The 12289-nt window shown below is 42.4% G+C and overlaps 2 protein-coding genes across 2 annotated transcripts; both read right to left on the reverse strand.

Annotated features, from left to right (window-relative positions):
- Positions 1-1060: 1060 nt before the first annotated feature.
- On the reverse strand, positions 1061-3171 carry LOC308369878 (P2Y purinoceptor 14; the record flags this gene model as incomplete). Its single annotated transcript, XM_080844431.1, has 2 exons — positions 3092-3171; positions 1061-2121 (listed from the first exon to the last, which is right to left on the reverse strand). Exon 2 carries the CDS (start codon positions 2117-2119, stop codon positions 1061-1063), a length of 1059 nt encoding a protein of 352 aa, XP_080700557.1. The 5' UTR covers positions 2120-2121; positions 3092-3171.
- An 833-nt stretch (positions 3172-4004) lies between these two features.
- Positions 4005-9729, reverse strand: LOC308370280 (transmembrane 4 L6 family member 1; the record flags this gene model as incomplete). The annotated part of the gene is made up of 5 exons (XM_080844940.1): positions 4005-4088; positions 7740-7932; positions 8388-8542; positions 8826-8894; positions 9553-9729. The coding sequence occupies 5 exons, from the start codon at positions 9727-9729 to the stop codon at positions 4005-4007; spliced, it is 678 nt and encodes a 225-aa protein (XP_080701066.1).
- Between the last annotated feature and the right edge of the window lie 2560 nt (positions 9730-12289).

Below are 12289 nucleotides of genomic sequence, written 5' to 3' on the forward strand. Positions count from 1 at the left end.
CAACTGTCAGTGGCAGTGCACATACTTCCAACCAACAGTTTTTTTCACAGTTCCGGTGTTCCATTGTGTGTGTGTGTGTTTGTGTGTTTGTGTGTCTGAATTTGGAATGTGTGAGCTCTCCAAATAAAGAATGTGGGTGTGAGCAGTGCATCCTGTGTGTGTGTGCTAGTGTGCTCATAATTGTATTTACGGCATGTGTAAACATATGCGTGCGAGGCGAGCAGTGTCTGTGCGCACCCTGCAGAGTATCCTCCTGTGGTGTGTGTTTTTTGAGGGAAATGCACCCTGCCTCAGACTCCCCCTGTTTCTTCCTTAACCTTCAGCCTAGAGCAGCTTCTGATTACATAACATCCATCTGGACTAGGTCACTGACACTGCTATGTAGCAATGCTAGCAGATTTGCTAAAGGATGTGGCACCAACCTGACCTGTTCAACTCTGTTAAAGGATGTTTTTCATTTTATATTAAAAATATGTCATGTTGTTTTTACATGGGTTCACATTCTTCTTTGAGAGTTGGGGGATCTTAGAGACAAGCAATGTGTATGTGGGATAAAAATGCGAGGTATGTATCAAAGAACAATCAGACGAAATGATGAAATGTCCTTTTGTGTTCTTTTGTTACCTAAAAACAACTGAATAATAGTTCAATACAATATTTCTTTGCAGCAGGAACAGGCTTTAAAGAGTCTTACAAAGCATCTGGAAAAAACATAGTAATGTTCTGAGCTAAATGCCAGTCTATTTGTTTCCTGGTTTGTGTTTGTGAATGTGAATGTGTGTCTCAACCCGTTCCGTCTGCCAGGAAATACAGGATCAGGAGCTTGATTGAGTTCTGCTTTTCTCTTTAGCTGACTTGCAAACTGAAACTGGCAGATCCCGTGCCCTCGATATGTGTCACACACACATCTCTCTTTCTCTCTTCTTCTCCTTCTCCATCTCCTTTTCTCTGTTTTCTCTCTCCGCTGCCAGTCTCTGACCAGTTACACTCCCTTTTTTTTCTCTGTCTCTCATTCTCCTTCAGTCTTTGGTCTTTAGTCTTTCTCAGTGTGTCCCCATATTTACACGGTGCTGATGCTGACGCCGTTTGAGACAGAGCTCCGTCTGGCGGGCTGGTGGTTCGGCTGTGCACAGCAGGGCATCTTCGGCAGCAGCGACTCCCGGAACGTGCGGCACATTAAGAAGTAAATGACGGGGTCCAGGCACACGTTGAGCGACGCCAGGAACAGCGTGGCCTCCTTGGCCTGGAAGAGGATAAAGCGACTCCTGTCAGAGAAGCCGTAGTCACGATTCTGGCTCAGAGTGTAGGGCACGCGGCACACGTGGTACGGCACGAAGCAGACAAAGAACACGGCAAGGATGCTGAAGATGCTGCGGTTGGATTTGCGTCGCACCTGCTGGTTGCCACTGCGGACCATCCGGCGGTAGACGCGATGCGCGATGGAGGCATAGCAGAACGCCAGCAGCAGCAGCGTGGCCCAGAAGATGCCCACACTCAGCAGGCTGGAGATGCGGTGCCACTCTACGCCCAGGGGGCTCTTCAGCTTCATGCAGCTCCACTGACTGCTGGCTGGCAGAGGCTGGTTGCTCAGGAAGGAGTTAGGCAGCATGCAGAGCAGCAGCAGCATCCAGGCCAGCAGGGAGAGAGCGCGGGCGAACCTCGCGTGACGCAGGAGGGACGAGCAGGAGGAGGATGACCAGAGGGAGGTCGCGGAGGGCAAGGAGGAGGACGAGGGGCAGGAGGAGTGGACGATCTTGACGTAGCGCTCCAGGCTGATGAGGCCCATGAAGAGGATGCCGCCGTACAGGCTGAGGTAGAAGACCACCGCCGTGTAGCGGCACGTGAGCTCCTTCAGGAGGCGCCCGCCAAGACCGGCCTCGCTGATGATGCGCGAGGGGAAGGTAAGGAGCATGAGCAGGTCGGCCATCATCATGTTCTTCAGGTAGACAATCAGCGCCGACGAGCTGGACATGCGGAAGAAGATGCAGGCGGCCAGGCCGTTGAGGACCAGCCCCACCACGCAGATGATCAGGTAGAGCACGGGCAGCACCTGCCTCGTGAACACACTGCTGAGGTCTGTCTGGTTACCGCGGAGACCTGTGGCGTTGGTGGAGTTCATGCCTAGAGAACATGGAAACGACAACAAGGGGAAGTATTAAAGATAATTCAGAAGCGGATGCAGGGGCAGATGTGACAGTCTCCACCAAAGCATAACTTTCAGTTGCTCATGCTAAATAGACCTTCTGACCTTCCCTTCTAGGGCTCAATGAAGGATCAGATTTATGAAGCTATGGCTTATACCCTTTTCAATTATGTAAATCATTTCAAATGTTTTTTTTCCGATGCTATGAGAGAAGGTGTGAGAGGCTCAAAAGTGTTTAGTGCTGGCTTGGCACTGTGTCAGTCTATACTGCAGATTAGCTTTGGCTGGAAACTGTGAAGGATGGGAGTGTAGCTTCCGTGTCTTATCGCAATACCGTGATAACATCTTTTGTCACCATCACCATGAGATTGCTCAATCTCTTCCGCTAACACTGAGGCATTTTTAAGCCTATAGCTGTTTGGCATGATGAGTTTGTCCAAAAGGGATTTCCAAAACATTATTTGAACAAAAAAAATTAGCAATAAAATATAAAACATATGCACAATGAATGTCAGAGGACAGTGAAAATTCCAGAGAAGTTAAATAGCAATGTGCATCTAATGAACATGGATTCTAACAAATGTCAAACTGATATGTTGCAATATTAAAACGTTTTTTTTTTTTTCTTTTTTTTCTGCCAATTAAAGTAGGATCCAAGAAATGATCACTTGCATGACTTCAAAAGTCAAAATAAATATTAGGCTACCTTCAATACCAATTGTTCTTATTTCAAATTATTTCCTGGACAATAAAACGATCATTTTATGTACATCTTATGAAAGCACATACTATTTGACACAACCAATTCTAGCCCTAACCCTAAAGAATACCTAAGTACAATATTATCTGATGTGTTATGCAAAAGTGATATACTGAGAGATCAAAAATGTCATCTGAGAATTGAGATGCCAAAAATCCCAGAAGGTGATGATGATTACTAGTACGGACCTTTTTAGTGGATGACGAGGCAGGGATGTTTGGTTGACGCAGAGTGTGAAATATCTCCCTGTATGTCCCTTGGGTGGGTGCCTCTCCAGCAGTCAACTAGTCAAAGTGCTTCCGATCAGTGCTCCAGCAGAAACTTTTCAAGTAATGTGCAAAAATACACGAACATAACAGATTGTTTAAGATTTAACACTAACATTAGCAACATTAGCCAATATCTCTTTACCTCTTTATTGTATAGACGCACTGACCAATACTGCAACTTTTACTTCCACTGTCTACAGCTGTTCTGAAAGAACCGCAATCATCTGTTCCTTTATATGTGGCACATCTCTCATCTCTCTCTCTCTCTCTCTCTCACACACTCTCTCTCTCTCTCTCTCTCTCTCTCTCTCTCTCTCTCTCTCTCTGACAGGAAGTGAAATCTGCTCTCTTTCCTCCCACTCTTCCGTTTCTGTTTATGCTTTTTTTTTTCATCCCCTGAATTCCCTTTTTGAATTCCCCCAAACTCTCACCGCAATACACTCTGCTCCTGTCCAAAAGGGTGGGGTATGTTAAGAGAAGCCAGGGGATGCATTATGAGCCTTCTCCTACACAAACTTAAGGATGTGTTTAATGCTTAAACTTTAAGTAATTTGGGGTACATATAACAATTCATTTGTATTTAATGTCCTTTCGACTTTAAGTTCTTTCATAAAAGTATTTCATGTTTCTTCCTTTTCTTCCTTTTTTTTTATATCGGCCCAACAAGCTAAGATTAACGCCCATCATTACCGGTTACCCTTCTCTGAACTTTTAGGTAATCTAATAGATTTACATTCAAAAAAGCATTAGTGTTGTGTGTCTAATGTCAGAGAGGAAATCACGTGGTAAGGAAAGCAATTTGGCTCAAATGATTAGACTGTATACAGCTCAATCACTCTTGGTGGTGTGGCTGTAAGGCCAAACAGCAGAAATCAAAGAAGGTTTTATAGGTGCACACCTTCCCAGTAAGGAGGATCTGAAATCAGAAAAGCGGAATGGAATAGAACAGTTTGGAAAGTAATTCTTTGTGTTGAAACAATGGCCTTCCTTTTTTTAAAGAAATCTAATTAAAATAATGATTAATGATAAAAAACACAACAACAACAGCAAAACCTCCTGCAATTATGTATATATTAGGTTAGAATTCCCCGAATCAGCTTGGGTGTATTCAGAGTGTTAGATGTAGGCTACTATTAAATGATCTCCAGGGTTTGGTGGTGGCTGGCCAATTACAGAATTATTAAAAATATTTAAAAATAATCTGCAGGTCATTTAGTTGTAGATTGTCTGATTAAATACCGCCTAAATAATTTTAATTTTAATTTTAAACTGTGCAGCTACAATGTTGCTATGCCATAAATATCATTGATGTTGGGATCGCCGTCTGTGATGGAAACAGGTTAATATTGTTAATGATTTCTCTTCTATCTTCTACTCGTGATAACACCCTAAAACTATCAAATAAAGAGCAATCATGCTGAATCAGGGAAGAGAATTTAGAGAGATGTGACACTTTCAAAGTACTTGCAAGACAAGATTTGTGTACCTAGCCTAAGTTATCAGACTCTCTAGCACTAGACATTATAATGAAAAATAAATAATTTGAATGTGAGACCTGACATTAGTGTGCTTTGTTGATATGATTTGTTATATGAATATATCTCATGTGTGTAGAGGGGTGGGGGGGGGGGGTTATGACATGTTTGTGATATGTTATGGCATAATGCTTAACAAGAATGTATGAAATATCTTAATGCCAATTTAAACCAATACTAAATAAATTCATAAAAAAAGACTCTCTAGCATCTAACTAAGGTTTGGTACCCAGGGACGACATAAGAAACACGCCACAGCTCACAGCAATACTGGAAGTTCCCACCACTGCACCAGAGCATTAATTAATAACCAATAACCATAAATTCAGCAATTAGTGGTTTAGGCTGGTCCGGAGTGGAGAGGATGCAATAAAGATATATGACCCAAAAATAGCATTCAATCAAGACAATGCTCAAGGCCCTTTTGGGTTGAGATGAGGAAGATGGGAGAAGGGAGAATCTGAAGAGGGACAGGAAGGAGATATGGGGGGGGGGGGGGGGGGGGCAGAGGAAATAAACAAGACAAAACAGTGGCCCAAAAGACAATTGAGAAACCATTCAAATCCATTGTGGTGTGTGTGTGTCTTTGTGTGGGGTTGCGGTGGTGGGGTGGTATGGGGCGATCACTTTTGCACCACTCAGTGAATTAGAGCACCAGCTCAATAATGCAGATACATTACACTATTTAGGTTCCTCTTCCTAGGCTGACTGATTCAACATGGATACAAAATAAATCAGCCAATCTGCATTTTGAAGTAAAATGGCAAAATATAATGTAATGATCGGACCAGATGAAGCGGTTGTCAACTCTATGACCTCCATGCACAAGGGAATATATCCTCAGAACAGTTTGAGGGAATTTGTATAAAGAGTCACTGGAGGAGGCTTTCATGTTTACTAGAACTACTCTGATTATGGGACTGGGAGGACTATTTGCACCACTCACAGCAAACTATTATTCCATTACAGCTACCGTACTGAATTACAGTGCATGTGAGGCAATGTACTGTGTTGTTCTTCCTAGGCCTCCTAGGTTTTCGTGTGGGTTTTGGTATTGGTTGACACCCATTATTCTGTTTAGGATACTTAAACTTGGACTGTTTCAATGTCTAAACAAAGACAAGGGTGACTCTGCTGAGTGAAACCTTCCTCTCTCCCTTGATGGGCATCATTGCAAAAATAAATAAATCATTCTCCAACTCCACCTATCTGTGGTTTTACAAAAATACAGATTGGACAGCAGAAGACATAGGTAATTTCTCTGATGAATCCCACTTCCGTTTGGGACATCTGGAAAATTGAAATTGATCGTCCGGAGAAGAAAAGGTGAATGCTTCCAGGAGTGCTGTGTCCTGCCATCAGTGAAGCATCCTGAGACCATCCATGATCATCCATGGGGTTGTGTCTCATCCAAGGAAGTGGGCTCACTCACAATTCTGTCCAAAAACACTGCCATGAATAAAGAATGGTATCAAAATGTCCCCCAAGAACAACTTCTCCCAACGATCAAGGAGAACATTGATGATCTGTGCATTTTCCAGCATGATGGAACACCATGTCACAAGCCAGAGGTGATAATGAAGTGGCTCGGAGATCATTACATTACAATTTTGCAACAGTGTCCAGATCTTAATCCCACAGAGAACCTGTGTCAATCCTCAAAAAGGACACTTGCCTACTGTCTCACTCTCTTTAATAAATCAAAATGACACCCCTCTCTCTCCTCTCTGTATTATATTTATTTTAAGTTACTTTATTTTAAAGATGGAGTGGGAATAAAGTAGTTCTAACCATTTGTAATGTGTGGCACACATACGTAAAATAAAAACGCTGTATTGAAACAGAAGTAAACATAAACTCCTGATTTGCTGACAAGTGTTGACCAGGAGGGGCAGTAGTGAGCACTGTCCAGACATCATGAATGAGCAACTGAATATTTCACATCACTGTTCAAAAGCACAGTAGATTATTTTATCTATGGCACCAAGACTCTAGCCTGATATTACATAAAGATATACAATATATATAATATATAATATATAAAAAAAAATATGATTATGTAATGAAAAAGCATTTATTATTCAACAGATAGGGCACACAATGGAATCTGTGACATTCAGTACAAATTCTCCATATGCTATCCACAGGCACAGACATACATTTGCAAATATAACATACCAGTACTGTACACATATCAAAACATCATAAAGTGCAAAGTGCAAGACCAACCTGCTACAAAAACAATGTACATGTAAGGAGTACAGTGAGAAATGGCTACATTCATGACACTATGAACATCAAAACACTTTTCCAGTTGATAAAATGTTGACAAATGCTAAGCCTTCTAACAACACTAACCTCTTCTCTGTCTGACATGTTATTATTTCATATACTCCATAAGCTTATCTTAAGTGGACTCCAGATGTCAGGACACGTACAGTATGTGTCACACTGAGTCTGTAATCTGAAGGTTCTGTTTATACAAGAATTAAGTGAATTACTGTCATGAGATGATATCCAATATTCTCTGGAGTGGGAAGATATGACATCACTCTTTGGTAACACTTCCTCTCAGACTTCAAGTGATCTCCTCTTCAGGCTGGTGTAACCTAACAAGAGAGGATCATAGATATTCATTTACCATTCACTGACAAAGAGAGGAACATAGATATTCATTTACCATTCACTGACAAAGAGAGGATCATAGATATTCATTTACCATTTACTGACAAAGAGAGGAACATAGATATTAATTTACCATTCACTGACAAAGAGAGGAACATAGATATTCATTCACCATTCACTGACAAACAGACCAGTTGTTATTTACCATTTCCCAGAAAAGAGAAAGAATGATAACAAAACATTTGTAAACATAGCAAACGTAGTTGCATTGCACTGAATATATTAATATACTAGATTCTGCATTCACACGTTTACACTTCTGTACACCAGCTACACACTCATTTTTCCACCCCACCACACTAGTCAGACAAAACAAATGAGGCCACAAAAAGTGTTGCTAATGCTACCTTGTTTATGCCAAAGCTAGGCCCACAGAGCATGCCCAGAAGAGAGTTCATGATGTTGACGAAGCACAGGATGGCCTGGATTCCGCTGGTCACCATGAGAACGGTGAAGAGGGACGCATTCCACAGCACCACTCTCTGGGGCTCCACACAGGCTGAGGCCCAGCGCTCAGGTTCATAGAGGTAACTTTGCTTACTGTGGAAACACACGCACACACACACACAGACACACACACACACACACACACACACACACACACACACTGTCAGAGTCAGACACTCGTATATACTCAAAACCACTGAAAAAAGGAACAAGGCAGCCCATTCCCATTTCAAAGAGATGATGTCACTGTCACATGAAATAAAGCCAGCTGTAGCTGCAGTTCAGGTTGCCCCATTCATGCTCCTTTGTAGCTGTGGTTGCTAATCGTTAATAAAATGCAGGTGTATGCAACCAAGCAGCATATCTAGCTTACTTCTGATTGACTAGGTAAGCCCACTTGATACAATATCTCATCTGGTTATTGTGGCTCAATGGGGCATTAGAGAGAGAAAGCACCCCAAAGCATGAAGGGCTATGAGTCCCTCACACTAGCACTATAAAAAAACACTGGACAGTGTGGGGTTACACTGGGGTTGCCATTTTCTCACCTGGGGTTGATCCTCCGAAGGGGCGTTCCCCAAACTTGCCCCTGGGTGCCATTGTACAGACAGTGGGGCCCATTTAACAGCCCCTTCACGCAGGTCATGAGGCAGAAGACAGCTGCACCGAGGGCTACACAGGTGTAAATCACCTGACAGATCATCTGCAAGAGAGAGAACGAGGATGAGGTAGTGGCCTGTGGTGGCACCGGGACACCTAGATAATTAAAAATGAAAACCTGTTGAAAGAAAGCAACTGGGGATTGTGGATATTTGCCCAGAACGAGCAGGTTCTCTAAACAGAACATATTTTAAGGTATTTACTACCATACAACAATGACATTGTATGTGGACAAAAGTCGAGAGTATGTGTTGAATGTCTTTGTCTATGAACCAATGCCAAAGCAGACACTAAAGCTAACTGAGAAACAGCAAATGATGTCTTACCGCTACTCTGAATCCGCAGCAACCTTTCTTGCTGCCATTGGAAACAAACACTCGAGCAGCCACAAGAACCTGTGAAGAAGCAGAAGAGAGAATTCACTACCCCCATACACAATGCAATCTAGACAAATCCCCACACAGTCATTGAGTTATTTAAAAACAAAGAGCAAAGCAGCTTATGGAACAAACTGCCTGTAGGAGGCACCAAACAGAGGTTCCAGCACTCTTCTCTTCCACATACCACATCTCGTCCACATAGCGTAAAAACACATAAATTCAACAGCGTCATATTGTTTACCGCATCTGACACATACACAGAATACAATAATTAGTCAGCCATAACAGCAATGGTAGAAAAAAAGAAGAAAAGGCAAGCACATGACAAACACATCAATTGGCCATGTACACAGCCAGTGACCGCACAGTTCCCCAAGTATGGTCACTGTGGGACTTGACATGCGACACACTTGGGAGGAGGAGGAGCCTTATAAGAATTAGAAGTCACCCTGAGATGTGCACTTTGAGTGGTGGGGTAACCAGACCTGAATAATGATGCAGATATTGAGAGTACTGTTAAATAACTTTTTCTCCCATTCCACACACACTTAACCTCTCTCACACACTTACACCGACACCCCTTCCTCTCTCTCTCTCTCTCTCTCTCTCTCTCGCTCTCTCTCTCTCTCTCTCTTTCTCTTTCCCTCTCTAATAAAACACAGTGCATCCTCACCAGAACTCCTGACGCCCATATCCCTGTTGCCCATCGAGCCTCTGAGGTTATATGGCCCTCTAGTAGGTATCTTGTCTGCAGGTTGGGGAACAGCAGCAGGGCGTTGGCCAAAATGCATATTATCGCCATGGGGACCAAAGTCAAACCCACGCAACGTGAGCACTTTGCAAAATGCATTATTGCACCAATCCGAAACACACCAAGCAGGCCTGAGTTACTTTGCAGTATTTCACAAGCTGTTGGAAAGACAAAGAATAAATCAAAACAGTCATAAGAACAATATTCAGAATTGTGCTGTTTGAGCCAGAAACTCTAAACACTCACTGTAAACACTCATTCTCAACACTCACTCTAAACACTATACACATTCAGGATGTTATCCTGAACACAAGTTGCGAAAAAAATAAATACAAAAATACACCAGCCACCCTCCTGGACCAGTATGAAATGTGAAGGAATGGAAAGATCAATACCTGAGAGAAGTTCTGTCTAATTGCGATAAGTTCCGGTGGACACAGAAGACAAGCCTGTGAGTGTCTTGAGTCCAGAGGAGAAGGAAAAGATGAGTACAGCACCTTATGAGGAAGCTGATTATATACGGTTTCCACAGACAGAAACACACCCCTTCACCCTATGCTCAAACACAAACACATCACACTCACACACACACATGCACATGGGTCCCAACCACACTATAACAGCTGATTTTAACCAGCGTCAACCATTACTGACAAGTCTACAAAATGTACACAGAAACTTCTTGAAACCTATGTGTAAATGTGACTACACAAAATCTTCTACTGACCGAGGCGAAACTCAAGTACTGGGCTATTCACCTCCTGGGTTTATGGTGCCTGTCATGGTGGGTGCTGGACCCACAGAAAAAAAGTTTGTTTATTTTGTATCCAGGAACAGTTTGGTGATGAACAATGCCTTTTCCAGCACGATGGATTACCTTGCCATAAGGCAAAAGTGATAACTAAGTGGCTCGGGGAACAAAACATTGACATTTTGGGTCCATTGGCCAGGAAACTCCCCAGACCTTAATCCCATTGAGAATTTGTGGTCAATCCTCAAGAGGCGGGTGGACAAACAAAAAAACGAATTCTGACAAACTCCAAGCATTGATTATGCAAGAATGGGCTGCCATCAGTTAGAATGTTGCCCAGAAGATAATTGACAGCATGCCAGGGCGTTTTGCAGAGGTCTTGAAAAAGAAGGGTCAACACTGCAAATATTGACTTTTTGCGTTAACTTCATGAAATTGTCAATAAAAGCCTTTGACACTTATTAAATGTTTGTAATTATACTTCAGTCTTCCATAGTAACATCTGACAAAATATCTAAAGACACTGAAGCAGCAAACTTTGTGAAAATGTATATTTGTGTCATTCTCAAAACTTTTGGCCACGACTGTATGTGTGGGGAAGCAGGTCTGCTGTGGGCGTCTGTGTGTGGGAGGGGAGGGTGGGCTGATTCAGTGGGATCATTTCAAACATCAGGAGAGAGGAAGAACTTAGCCTGAGTCACCTCCAGAACATCTTCCCACCATCAACTATAGATAGAAAACGGTAGCAATCTCACGGTCAAGCGTATCGTTGGCTTTCTTATGGTGTCAGTTTGATTTGAAGAGTGCTGGGGACACTGGCACTTTTCATAGGTCATCCCAACTATCACTGGCCAGTAACTCCAAATGCATTTGGAGCTGGAATTTAGTACTTTAAAACTAAAAGTTTACAATATACTCAAACAAAGTGGGATGTATCTTGTTCAATTAGTGGCAGAGTTGTGCTCGTGTCAAGTGAGAAACCAAGGGATTATAGTGTAACTATTAGCAAGTCCACCTCCAGTGCCTGAGGGTGCGGGTTGGGGTCCAGCGCTAAGACATGAAACTTGTAGCCCCAAATGGCAAGATTGTAGCCCCAAATGGCAAGATTGTAGCCACAAATGGCAAGATTGTAGCCACAAATGGCAAGATTGTAGCCCCAAATGGCTGATATAGTATAGGGTTTGTGCCCCTAGGTGGGCCTGTTCCACAATCTTAATTATTATTTTTTTTATCAGATTGGTGATGCTATAATTACAGTATGCAGAGTATGTGCATAAATCTTTTATCATGGCCTAGCAATTGAACTGAAAATATCATCATCGTTTTTGGACACAGACATATTAATTTCCATTTTGCAAATAGTAAAACAAATGAACATGATTTTAATAACCCTATTATATGTTAATCAAGCCTGCCTTGTTTGATTGATTGTAAAAGTTCAGGCTGGGTCAGTGGCAAGGCATGCAGGGCCAGGAACAAGATGAACAGACACTGTGATATGAGGTTTGTTAATCCTGTATGATAGGCTATATAGGTGTCTTTCTCTCACCTCTGCTTGCCAGCATGTGAACTGGCTTCTTTTGGTGATTGGTGTAGTTTTCAATGCTGAGCTGTGGAAGCTTTTCTTACATTTTCATGGGTTGGTCCATCCAGAACTACATAGTGGCTAGTGGGAACAGGTGTGTTCATCTATTCTTCATAAGACCATCAGAATGAATTTAAACATGGTCCCAAAACAACTTGCCATTAAAAACCTAGCCCAAAAAGTGGCAAATTACTGCATACTGCTGCTTTAAATAGTGCTGTGCAAGTATACTATTATACTAGTATAGATTACAGCAGTTCACCACTGATTAAGTCATGGTCAGAATGTATAGGAAACAGCATCCTCACCAAATCTTAATGGAT

The sequence above is a fragment of the Sprattus sprattus genome (assembly GCF_963457725.1).
Source record: "Sprattus sprattus genome assembly, chromosome: 9".
Classification (NCBI taxonomy): Eukaryota; Metazoa; Chordata; class Actinopteri; order Clupeiformes; family Clupeidae; genus Sprattus; species Sprattus sprattus.